This window comes from Hemicordylus capensis, chromosome 5, assembly GCF_027244095.1.
Source record: "Hemicordylus capensis ecotype Gifberg chromosome 5, rHemCap1.1.pri, whole genome shotgun sequence".
NCBI classification, from domain to species: domain Eukaryota; kingdom Metazoa; phylum Chordata; class Lepidosauria; order Squamata; family Cordylidae; genus Hemicordylus; species Hemicordylus capensis.
The window spans coordinates 125,658,453-125,672,031 of record NC_069661.1 but is presented as its reverse complement, the minus strand read 5'-3'; the positions used below and the strand labels follow the sequence as shown (position 1 = coordinate 125,672,031).

The following is a 13,579-nucleotide window of genomic DNA, read 5'->3' as shown; positions in this document are numbered from 1 at the left end:
CATTGATTAGGCAATCAGGAAGCAAAACTCTGATGTTAAGTAAAAACAGGTTATTGACAGCTTGAATATTTCACATTTCAAAGTTCCAACAATATTTCCAAACAGCACAGTAAATCTGAGGACCCAAAATATTCTTGACAAAAAGTTAGCTATATACTTTGCTACATGTGGACCTCTACACTCAAGAATACTAAACTAGTACCCAAAATAATGTCCCACATTGTGGTGTAATACCCTCTTTAGTCACCTAAGATGCACACTGAAGTCCATCTCAATGCCCATGCGGTATTTCTGAGATACACCAAATGCTCTGAGTAATCTGAGAAACACTAACATAAATATATCAGTGGGATTATGTTAGTGTTTCTCAAATTGCCCAGAGCATCTGGTATATCTCAGTAGTACCGCACAGTCTTCGAGATGGACTTCAGTGTACATTTCAAGTGACCAGAAAAGGTGTGTCTTACACCACAATGGCTATCAATTGATAGCCAACACCAGTATCTAAGATCTAATTAAAGAACAAGAATGTGGTGAAGCCAATCCTGGCAAAATCATTAGGACGGCTTGAGTCAATTCTCTGTTCCATCCAAATAACCATTTATGCAGATCGGCCAGGCAACACACATCTTTGCTGTAGAAACAGTTATGGAAAGTATTTCTACAACAGATGTTTTGATCGACCAGAATGACTAATTTACTTCAACAGGAAGGAACCACTGAGAAATGAGAAAACTCTCCTTATATACAGGTTGAAATGAAATCAAAGGGAACTGTTTCCTCTTTCCTTTGATAAACCCTGTTTATAGTCAAAGTGTTATATATCAAGTTGCCTTTTGTTCATACTATACTTCCTATTCCAGAGAAATGCAAAATCCAAATCCCTAATCATATATCCTATGTAGAATAGTTCTAGAACTTCACTTCAGTAAAGGTTATTCATGCCAAGTTAGAAAATTACCTAATGGTTGGACAAGGTCATGGAGGGGATGGTGGCCTCTCAGTTCCAGATAGTCCTGGAGGAAACTGATTATTTAGACCAGGGATTCTCAATGCTGGGTCCCCAGATGTTATTGGACTTCAACTCCCATAATCCCCAACTAAAGGCTCCTGGGGCTGGGGATTATGGGAGTTGAAGTCCAATAACATCTGGGGACCCAACGTTGAGAATCCCTGATCTAGACACATTTCAAACTGTTTTTCAAGGGGCCTATGGGGTTGAGACTGCCTTGGTTGGCCTGATGGATGATCTCTAATTTGGTATTGACAGAGGGAGTGTGACTATGCTAATACGTTTTGATCTCTCAGAGGCTTTTGATACCATCAATCATGGTATCCTTCTGGATCACCTGAAGGAGGTGGGATTAGTGGCACTATTCTACAGTGGTTAAATACAGATGGTGTCACTTGCAGACTGTTGCTCAACGAAGTGAGAGTTACTGCATGGAGTTCCATAAGGCTCCATACTGTCTCCAATGCTCTTTAACATCTACATGAAACTGCTGGGAGAGATCATCAGGAGGTTTGGTGCAGGATGTTTTCAATATGCTGATGACACACAAATCTTCTTAGAGATGCATCTCTAGCACAGATGCTAGAAATGGTGATACATAAATATGATAAATAAATAATATAATGTTCATTGTTCATTTCATATGAATGCAGCCTAAATTTTTGGCAAGTAAATAATGTTGTCAGGTTCCTATTTGTGGCTGTTGTGATGCAACTCACTTAGCTTGCACTGGGTGGCACCAGTGTTCCACCAAGTGTTTCTAACCTTTATATAAAATATTCTGTTTAAATGCTATGTACAAATCCAGTCAGTTTGTTTCCTTTTAGCTGCTACCCAACTTGCTACTCCATTCATGCACTATAATGAAGATTAACATATTTCCCAAATAAAAACAGAAAAGCAAAATGACCTTAGCACCTCTGACTGGCTAGTGAAAGGGAAGTTACAGTAGCGTGATGGTTTCTGTATTTTGTGAACATTAGGCATGTTAGAAGTTTTAGTGCATTTCCCAGTGCATATAATTTGGGTCTTCTTGGTGGTAGTTGTTGAGTTTTTTTACTTTCCCAGTAATGAAGAACATATTTGCATTTATTGAGATCCATGAGGTGACCAATGTCAGCAGCTATCTCTTGCTTCTTCAAATTTGCACAGTCTCTAAATTTACTAGCCTCTTCTGACTCAAAATCAGCCACTCGGGTCATTTTATTTTACTGTTTTGTTTTTTTTAAAAATGTTTGTGCTGCCTTTTCATCTATACAAAAAAAAAAAATCAAAGTAAGTTAAAAGAATTTCAGTTAAAACCTTCAAAACACTGAGCCAGCCAGACAACATTAGGTATCCTTCTGAAACAAGGTGGCCCTCAGGTACCATCTGAACAGTAGCAATGAAGGGTCCAAACTGTCCAACTGGCTGGGTCCTGTTGCTGCAGACACTTGCATGTTAAGTGGCCTGACCCTAGCAGCAGAGCATATGGTGCTCTCTGCTCTGCTGACAGAAGGAAGAAGCCAGAACAGACCAGCAAGATGAGAAAGCTTGACAAGCAGCCCTACTATGACAGATGCACCAGTAAATGAGATGGAGAAGAGATGGCACAAGGACTTTCCACTCGTTCTTTACACCAATACTGTGCAGGGGAATAGAACTCCCCAGAAAATAAGAGGAGTCCAAGGAGATATCTAAGAAGGGGTTCAATAAAACTCTTGCCCAGTGCAGAGGGAAGACGAGTCTCCTGAGGAAGACATGCTTCTTGGGAGATCCATTCTCCACCTTCAGTAGCTATTCCCCTGCGAATGCTAACAAGAGCACTCTCGAAGAATTCCATCCCATCTCAGGAATCTCTACCATCTTCTATCTGAATGAGTTGTAAGCAGAGTTCATATTTCTCTACAGTCCTGTCAGTATTCCCCACCCCATTGCATGTTTTCTGTCCATTGTGAGTTTAGAAACCTGGGACAAATATCAGAACTGCGAGGTTACAAGGTATACACTGCATGCAGTCAGCAGTCCACCATGCTGTTTGCCAACTGGGACTTTTACACACATGGCTTTTAGCTCACATCTCTGGAATGGAGGGTGCGAGTTCACATATCAGCTGGATTTACCCTGTAGTCGTAGCAGGCTATCAGGAACCAGTTCACACACGATTCTGGCTTTCCATGAATTAGCACTGCGCATTCTAGCTTAGCCCAAATTATGTCCATGGTAAAAAAAAATCCTCTATTTGCAGCAGCATTTTCTGAAAAAAAATGAGGTTTCAGGTTTGCCTCGATGCTTCTCCGCGATGTGTGGAGGGACCATTGCCAACAAATCGGCTTTTTTCAAAATTCACGTTTTATGTTAAGTTTTAAAATATATATATTTGCTGGGTGGATTTGTGGAACTCCAAGAGTCTACAGAGGGGACTGCTTGGCAAGTTGTCTCGCCAGTCTTCCACAAGGAAGGGGAGTTTGCCAGCTGTGTTCCTTATTGTCTGCTTTCCCGACTGTGGCTAACTTTGCTTGGGAAGAATCCAAGCTGTTATTGAAATGGGCTAAATGGGGAGCCGGTGTCCCTTTGGAATCTGTAATAAGAGAAATATAGCGAAGGGCTTTGGACACTGGAAGTACTGCTTGCTGTGTACTTCTTCAAGGCTGCCTTCCTTCCCCCTCCCCATAGCCTGCCTTTTCCCAGCAAGCCAGCTGGAAACCGAAGGCTGGAGGGGAGAGAAACTACCTGTGGTCACTCTGCACATGCTCAAAGTGGCTTTTTTTCATGCTTCACATAGTTTGAAATGGTTCTAGGTAGGCCCTAGTACTAATTAAGCCCTGCTGAAATGTGAAATGATAATTTTTAAGAAATCAGCTCAGGCTAGCGTCTCTCCAACTTCTCATTCATTTTTGCAAGTCAAGAAAGGAAACTTTGGGATAATTCATGTGTGTGGTGGTGAAAGAATTGCTGAAAAATAGAGCCTATTGATTTTATTCACACAAATAAATTATCCTAGAGGATCCCTCAGTTGTTATGCTTGCTGTAAGGATAAAAATGACACCCCAAAATTGGGAGTGGTTTCTACGAACATCCAAGCAGATACATTTGCTGAGGTAATGGTTCGGGTTAAACTAGTCAATCTTGTGGAATGCTGACTGTCAAACAAACAAACAAACAAACAAACAAACAAACAAACAGGTCTCTGTCCTCCTCCTTTGGGATGTGATTGGTTGGAGAAAAAGCCCAGAGCAAGCTGTGGGAATGAACATAGGAAAAAGATTTGCAGGGAATGCAAAAAGGAGCCAACCCTTTGTGAACTGTCCATTTAATCCCCCAAATTAAACAGCTGTGAATCTGCTGCAAAGCAGATTCGCTCTTCAGATACCCCACCCCCCATGAAGCCATGTCTGGATAACTCCCTGGTGAGGACGTTATCACCTTCTGGGAGGCATGATGAGAAGAATGGCAGTTTGCTTTCCAGCCTGGAGTTGGGGGAGGGGATGGAGGTCCTCCACACAGCCGAATTTTCAGACTGTGCAATGAATACAACAAATATTTATATGCCACTTTTCAAAAAGAGTTCCCAAAGAAGTCTCCATAGATATAAATAAATAAATAAAAATGGCTCCCTCCACAAAGGGCTCACAATCTAAAAAAAGAAATAGAGGTAGCTAAGATAGACACCAGCAACAGTCACTGGAGGGATGCTGTGCTGGGGATGGATAGGGCCAGTTGCTCTCCCCTTACTAAATAAAGAGAATCCCCACTTTTAAAAAGTGCCTCTTTGCTCAGTTAGCAGGGGACTAACTGAGCAGTCATATGTAGAAACCTCATAACAGCAAGGAAACCAACAACAGTAGTAGTAGTATGGGTGTGTGGGGGAATTGCAAAAGCCTGAGACTCTAACTACAGAACAGCTTTCACAGCTCTAAAATGCACAGCATTCATTCCCATTGTCCTAAAATTCTGTCTCACTTAATTGACCTAGGAGTACATTCTAGGACACAGTTGAAAAGGAACTAAACTTGCCCCTCAGCCCAACACTCAGGTACAGAGATCGTTTAGCCTCTACCCCAGTGGTATCCCAGAGCATACCCCTTTACTTTTGCCTACACAAATGAATGGTTTGCCATTCACTTCTATAGCAACCAATAAAACATAGCACTTCAACACTGTTGTAATGAAGGCAAAGGTTACCCTGCACTTCTGACCCTGGGAAGTCTGGTCCTCAGTGACAAAGTTTCCACACAGTTGCACTATGCCCCTCTATAGAGAGCACAGAGAGATTTTGTATCTCCAGAAGAGTCTTAAAATACACAATCCATTCCCACACACTCACTCAATCCATCTTAATTACATGCACTTAGCTAGTACTGTTTATTCTTGACAAGTTATCTATAAAGAATAAAGGATGTGTAACAAGATTATCTAACACAATAGTTGCAAGATCTTAAATTGTCAGATGAGTTTGAGCAATTACCCCTTTCCTGAATTACTTAGGCTCTGTCTTGTGAATTTAATTACCTGGTTCTCCAGTTTTAGCTGCCGCAGTTTCAAAGTTTCATCCTCAAAGCCACTGGGAAAGAAGAGTATGAAGAATTAGCATTTCCAGTAAAAATAACTCCTATCATGGAATAACATTCATATAGTGAACAGATGAGAACACACTTCAGAATAATCTCGAAGGCGTACCCATGGATAATCCCGTGTGTGGCAGCTCTCGCAAGAGTTCGCAAGCAGAAGCACCTGATTGGGAAGTGGGGATTCCATATGCGAGAGGGAGGAGGAGCCTGTGGCGCCATGGTAATTGGGCAGTGGGGATTCCATATGCATAGTGGGCAGAGGTCTGCAAAGTGAGGGAGGAAAGAGCCCCTTCAGGAGAAGGAGGCTGCCACTGTGTGAATTAGATGAGGAAACAAGATGAACAAGATCTATTAACTCAGGAAAGAAGAGAGAGAAAGAAGGGAGGGAAAGAAAGACAGAGGGGAAGAGCAAGTGGAGGAGAGAGAAATAGAGAAAAAGAACGGAGGGGAAGAGAGAAAGAAGAAAGGGCGAGGGATGGGCCCGAGCCAGTCAGCGTCCTGAGGGGAATGAGTGGCCATGGCAGCAGTGGTGACAGCAAGGAAGACCTCAATCAACCACTGCTGCTGTTTGGGGCTACCAAAGCCATTGGTGGAGGAAGGCGGCAGGTGGGCAAGGGATGGGCCCAAGCCTGTCAGCGGCCTAAGGGGAACAAGCAGCCACAGTGGTGGCGGCAGCAAGGAAGGGTCTGGTCAACCGCTGCTGCTCCTTTGGGGAGGAGTAGGAGCGGGGCTCAGGTGGAGACGTCTCTGGGGACAGGGGGCTGCAGCTTGGCCAATAGGCACCAGCAGCACTGCAGCCACAACCAAGAGGGATGAGGGGGATAGAATAAAGGGATGGAGGAGTGACCAAGAGGGGTGAGGGGGATGGAAGCAACTGGATGGAGAAGGAGGAGCAGGAGTGCAGCTCAGGTGAGGGGAGCAATCAAGTACTAGTGCGCAGATGCTCTGCGCAGGTTAAGCTAGTATATATAATTTCTTTTTAAAAAATATGTTGGGCCTAATTTTTGTGCCTCTCAAGTTGACTAAAACCACTCTGAAGACATGATGTACCTCTAAAGAGCACAGGCTCTTTATATCTTTTGCACAGAACATAACTGGCTTGTGGAATTCACTACCAAAAAATTTACTGGTGGCCACTAGCTTAGATGACTTTTAAAGGAGTGTAGACAGAGGTGCACCTAGGTAATTCTGGAGCTCAGACCTAAAGGCCTTTGGCACACACACACCCCACCCATAGCCACCTAATGGCGCAGCGGAGAAGTAACCTGCCTAGGGACCAGTGTTCTCACTAATTTTTTTCATCTGTGCATGGAAAGAGTTTTGTTCTGAGTAGCAGTATCGAATCCCCGCTGGTATGTTTCCAGAATATGGGAAACACCTATATCGGGCAACAGCGATATAGGAAGGTGCTGAAAGGCATCATCTCATACTGCGCAGGAGATGGCAATGGTAAACCCCTCCTGTATTCTACAAAGAAAACCACATGGCTCTGTGGTCACCAGGAGTTGATACCGACTTGATGGCACAACTTTACTTTACACACACACACAGTATTTTAAATACATCTTTAATGAGACCACACCATCCGGGACAGATTAAACAGGATTTGGGGGCCCCTAGGGGGTGTGGAGGCCCTGGACTTCGGTCCAGAAATCCAGGGGTAAGAGCGCCTCCAGACATATTCATGAAGGATAGGTCTATCCACAGTTTTTAGCCACTATAACGAAATGGAACATTCATATTTAGAGGCAAAATGCTTGTAAATATCAAATGCTGTGGGAAAACAAGAGAGGACATCCTGAAATCTGCACCTTCAGTCACATAACTAAAATGCAGCCTTATCCTATACATGTTTCAGTAGGAAGTAAGTTCTACTCAGTTTAGTGATACAATCTCGGTAGCTGCGTTTAGAATTACAGCCATAATCATTTAATTGTTAATAGGCTCATAAATAACAGAACAGAGTGCTTAGGAGGACTGTTGGCAAAAACAGCAAAGCAGAGCCAAATGGAACAATATGCCACACTTACTGAACTATTTTTTCACTTGCCCCGAATCAGAACTAGAGAACAATGAATACCACCAATTCATATTCCACCCATTGCATCTCCTATATTTATTATTTTTCTTTCTTACATTTGTATACCGCCCCATACAAAGATGTCCCTGGGCGGATCACTATCTAAAAAATCATTAAAACACTGACACAATTAAAACAATTTAAATAACAGATAAACCTAACCCAAAACCTGAAGCTTTAAAACTATAAACTAAAAGCCTGGCTCAACAGGTATGTTTTCAGGTCCTCCTTAAAAACATTCAGAGAAAAGGAAACTAATTTCATTAGGAAGCACATTCCAGTTAAGCGTGTTCCATGGCGTTAATACTTGCTACCCTTTCCCCTGTTTTAGATTTCTGTATGCCACCTTAAGTGGCACAGCAGGGAAATGCCTGACTAACAAACAGAAAGTTGCCAGTTCGAATCCCTGCTGCTACTATATCGGGCAGCAGCAATATAGGAAGATGCTGAAAGGCATCATCTCATACTGCGCAGAAGGAGGGAATGGTAAACCCCTCCTGGACTCTACCAAAAAAACCCACAGGGCTCTGTGGGCGCCAGGAGTCAAAATCCACTTGATGGCATACTTTACTTTATCTATATTTCTCATATATGTTGCCAACATCATACTTAGTTAATAAAAGTATATGCACTTGCTGTAACAAAGTATATTTGATGTTCAGGTGAGTTTATTTACAAAATGAGACTATACATGCTGTTGCTATGAGCCTTTGAAGAGTAGAATGGATGTTTGTGCTATTGCTATAATGAGGTTTGGAGGTGTGTGTTTGTACTTGTTAATCCTTCTTTGCCCATCAGCTGTGATGTTCCCACACAAAAATTTGCAAAAGCTACATAATGGGATACTCCCTTCAACTAGTGAACATGTGGAATCATACCAAAAAAATTATCAATAACTAGTAAAACACCCATCACATAAACCATATACATATATAGTGGTATATATGAAGGGAGAGCTTGTATATTACAACGGCAAAGAAGACTGCACATCTCCAGGTAGGGCTGGAAAAGACAGACTCTGGAGAGTTTCCAGTCAGCACAGTCAATACCGTCTACTCTGGGCTGGGTGCAGACCATCTGTGCCTCTAGTTTGCCACAGCCTCCGTTTTCTTCCCCCACCTGTTGGCCACTGGCCACCTGCCTGTCCCTGTCTCCCGCCCCCTGCTGCTGGCCGCCCGCCCACCCCCATTACCATTTCCTCCCCTGCCCGCCCACCCCATCGCCAGTCTCCCCCCAGCTGACATTTCCTTCCTGCCTGCTGCCGCTCCCCCCCCCATGGCTGGGCACCCTCCCGCCCCCTTCTCCTCCTGCCCACCCCCACTGCCACCCCGCCCACACACATCACTAGTTTCTCATCTCCCCCGCCCACCTGCCCCTGTTGCCAGTTTCTCCCTCCAGCCAACCCATTTGTCTCTGTCGCTATCCAGCTAGTGAACTCTCGGAAGAGCTGCCACACATGGGATTAATGACGGATATGTTTAAGAGAATTATATAGAGCTATTATACAAACAGAGCGATAGAAGATAGATAAGTACCAAAGGTCTGATTGAGGATAAGGCACCTTCCTACAACTCTGGGCAATGAAGGTCAGGCCATCCAACGTCACATGTGGAAGATACTGATATCTAGGTCTGCAAGCATCTAAAGAGGGCCAGCGTGGTGTAGTGGTTAGAGTGCTGGACTAGGACCAGGGAGACCTCAGTTCAAATCCCCATTCAGCCATGAGACTTGCTGGGTGACTCTGGACCAGTCACTTCTCTCTCAGCCTAACCTACTTTACAGGGTTGTTGTGAGGAAAAACTTAAGTATGTAGTACACCGCTCTGGGCTCCTTGGAGGAATAGCGGGATATAAATGTAAATAATAATAATAAAGCTTTAGCTGAGCAATCGGTTGCTGTTGCTGGTATCTGCCTTATGTTTCTTTTTAGATTGGGAGCTGTTTGAGGACAGGGGACCATCTTATTTATGTATTACTGTATTTATTTTTCTACATAACCCATTTGAGAATTTTTGTTGAAGATTGGTATATAAATATTCATAGTAGTAGTATCACACGTTTGGTTTTTAAGTTTCACTGTAACAGCAATGTAAATATTCTTCAAAATGCTTATAGAAAATACCTTAATTGGGTTTTTGGTAGCATGCACTTTTTACTTAAATTAAATCAATAAACCAACCAGCTAAAAGGCAATTGAGAATCAATGCAGGAAAATAATCTGACAAGACAGAGAGGAGAGCTGGTCTTGTGGTAGCAAGTATGACTTGTCCCCTTAGCTAAGCAGGATCCACCCTTATTGCATATGAATGGGAGACTAGAAGTGTAAGCACTGTAAGATATTCCCCTTAGGGGATGGAACCGCTCTGGGAAGAGCATCTAGGTTTCATGTTCCCTCTCTGGCTTCTTCAAGTCAAGATAGGGCTGAGAGAGATTCCTGCCTGCATCCTTGAAGAAGCCACTGCCAGTCTGTGAAGACAATACTGAGCTCAGATAGACTGAGTCAATGGTCTGACTGAGTATATGGCAGTTTCCTATGTTCCTAAGTCTAGGGTCCTACAGCCCACTCCTATGTATAATTAGGAAGTGGTCTCACTGACTTGAGCGAAGCTTACTCCCAAGAATGCGTGCACAGGATTGCCTCCATATACGAGTAAAAGCAAAGAACAGAGTGCCTCTGGCTATTTGCAGAGCACCTCGCTCCCACCTCCTGCAAGCTGGTTCGAGCCCGCCAGGTCCCTCTCAGCCCTGAGGCGCGCCAAAGAGGAGCTATAGCACAGCAGCCCGGCGAGGAAGGGAGGGAAGCTAACTGGGCCGCCTTAATAGGCTTCCCCCCCCCCCAAAGAGCGCTTCTTCATCCACTTTCCAACGACCTTACCTGGCCCCCACACTGGGATAAGTCAGGCCGCTCGCGTTCGCCATCCTGCCGTTGCTATGGAAACCCCGCGGCGGGAGGTGCCATCACCAGCTCTCAGCCTAGCAACCGTCCTCCTTCTTCCTTGGTAACCAGCCCGGCACTCAAGCTTTTCGCCATAGGGCGGAACCTCTCAACACCGCGCCTTTTCATTGGATACAGTGAAAGTGAGGGGGCGGGAGTGAAACCAAGGGGTCGCCGGCGCCGCTTAGTTTTAGTCATAAACTTGCAATTGCTAGACAGACACACACAGCCTGTTTCCTAAGACTATTTCCGGGGCGGAGGAGAGCCGCCTATTGAATCAATGGAGAACTCCAGGAGTTTACTGCAAAATGCCGTCTTCCTCCTCCCGCCTCACCAACAGCAGCAATGGGAATTCCTGCTCTTATTTAGCTTGAAGAATGCAATTATTCAGAGTTTTTGAACATTTAAAAGTGCAATGCCTGCATAGAAGCCCATAAAGCACATGTTTTGTGTATGCAGTCAAGTGTGGGATTTGGGTTAAAAGGGAACTTAAGGCAGACAATTGAGCTAGATTGACTTTTGTTGGAACCTGAGCGATATTGTCTGTCCATTTGGGACTAGGTAGGAATCCAAGCCTGCCTCAGCCCTACCTGTAGCCTGCAACATTAGCATTAGGCTTCATTGCAGGATACTTACATACTACCCCAATGATCTACATTCGTTTTGCAGTTGCATCGGCAAGCCTATTTTTAAGATGTCTAAACACTCAAGTACCTAAATTTTTCTAATACCTAAAGTATGCCTCCATAAGAAAGAGTAGCAACATGCTGATGCCGACTTATAGCAACCTACATCAAAATCCTGGATTTCTCCATTGATTTATGTGGAATGTGCTGCTGCTTATTTTTAAAGCCCTACATTGCATGGGGTCATCTGGCTGCCCATACACAATACTAATCATTATGGGAGGCCCCCCTCCAGATGGCCCCATCTGAAGTAACAAGTGCTGGCTGGAGACTAGCCCTTTCCAGTATCATTTGTACACTATCCCTGGAGAAACTCACCTGGTACTAACCCATCAGGGAGTGTGCATGCATAATAGATATCATCTCAGGTCTTTTAATCTTTTGTGTAATAAGAGTAATGTTGTACTCGCTGGATCATATGCTGTTTTTAAGACTGTATTAGTAGTTTGACTTTATTATTGTTTTCTTATTGTGATACCCCCTCAGACACCTGTTGAAGAGTGGGATACAAATTATTAAATTAGTAAGACTGTTGCTACTACTACAAATATTTATATACTGCTTTCCAACAAAAGTTTAATGGGGGGGAGGAAAAATAAAGAACAACTAACTAAGATGGTTCCTTGTCCCCAAAGGGTTTACAATCTAAAAAGAAGCATATGGTAGACACCAGCAACAACTACTGGAGGGATGCTGTGCTGGGGTTGAATAGGGACAGTTGCTCTCTCCTGCTAAATATAAGAGAATCACCCCTTCAAAAGCTGTTTCTTTGCTCAGTTAGCATCTGTGGAGATTGGATTTAGAATATTTATATACTTACTTTCAACTGAAAAAAAAGTTCTTAAAATGGCTTACATAGACAAATAGAGCCTAATTCCTTTTCCTGTCACAGGTCTTCTAACTTAAGAATCAATCCCAAGGCAACACTAGGGTGATTCACCGATATTTTCAATATCGCGTGCACAAAATCCCCATAGTATGTTATGTAACTAATAGCTATGTTAATACATTTGAAGTACTTATTTTGCTCAACTCCTGCACTTCCATTCCCCTCACACTATAGGGGTATATTATTCTGGAGGCAACAAAAACATTATTCAATTTCCTCTTCATCTTCACAATCCAGACATTGTTGACCAATAGCTAATCTGCTCTATCTTCCAAAAGGAAGTGTTGATGATCTCTACCAACAGAGATCTCAAGATTAAGCCTTCAGTTACTCAGATCACATGGGGATGGGTAGACAAAAAGGTACCACCCAATCTCATCTTCAGTCTCAACTCTCTCAGTTCATTCTAAACCCTATAGCATCCACCTGGCTGGAAACAGCCATTATTATTTTTACATTTATATCCCGCTCTTCCTCCAAGGAGCCCAGAGCGGTGTACTACATACTTGAGTTTATCTTTCACAACAACCCTGTGAAGTAGGTTAGGCTGAGAAAGAGGTGACTGGCCCAGAGTCACCCAGCTAGTTTCATGGCTGAATGGGGATTTGAACTCGGGTCTCCCCGGTCCTAGTCCAGCACTCTAACCACTATACCACGCTGGCTCTCTGGCTCATTACTTTGGCTTGCTCACTCTCTTCATGAGCAATTGCTGCCTGCTCCTCTTGTGCCCATCATTCCTCTTCTCTGCCTGCTACCTGGCCACAGTTTCCAGCTGCGTGGAAGGAGAGTGTGAAGCAGCTGTGGTAAGCCCAGTTCATCTGCAGGTCCTTGGGGAGATGAAGGCTGGAAGGTTGGCCTATCTCCCCACCTACCTCCTCCCCCACACTCACAGACTTTCTCTTCTGTCTCCTAGAGATAAGACTGTACTGTGTTGAGGGAATTCTGTTCATACTACCCAAACAAATCATGCTTTTTGCCTCACAGTGAGAAGGCCGTGCTGCTACAAATCAGTATTATGCCATATTAACGTCCCCCCAACCTCGCCACCTCATTTTCTGTCAGTGTTAAGCAGGCAAAGCTGTGAGTCATCAATCCCACCCCGCCACACACACACACTTTTTTCCACATGCTAAGCAGATGCCTGATTAGATTAAGGGAGAGTATCTGGGATATAAAAGAGTGTGGATTTTAAACAATGAGATATGGAACACTGAAGTTGATGTCTGTACGTTGAAACATCTTCTTTATTTGAAGTTTTTAATTTTCTTTTAATCTATGCAATAAAAAGGTTTGGAGAGAAGAGTTTCATGTTAACTATGACAAAGGATGGAGTATTCAGATGGCAACTGTGGAGTCTTTGTGGAAGAAATCTGCATGAAAAGTGTCCTGTCACAGCATACACAAAGAATGAGATACTGCAACATACAA

The 13,579-nt window shown here is 43.6% G+C and overlaps 1 protein-coding gene across 2 annotated transcripts in view; it reads right to left on the bottom strand.

Moving 5' to 3' along the window:
* Positions 1 to 10,672, bottom strand: part of TULP3 (TUB like protein 3) — a 36,575-nt gene extending 25,903 nt beyond the window's left edge. For both annotated transcript variants that reach the window (XM_053257702.1, XM_053257703.1), the window contains exons 1-2: positions 10,517 to 10,672; positions 5,504 to 5,555 (exon numbers count right to left, since the gene is read on the bottom strand). In XM_053257702.1, coding sequence (XP_053113677.1) covers positions 5,504 to 5,555; positions 10,517 to 10,560 — 96 coding nt within the window. In that variant the 5' untranslated portion in view covers positions 10,561 to 10,672. The remainder of the gene's footprint in view (positions 1 to 5,503; positions 5,556 to 10,516) is intronic.
* Positions 10,673 to 13,579: the final 2,907 nt, after the last annotated feature.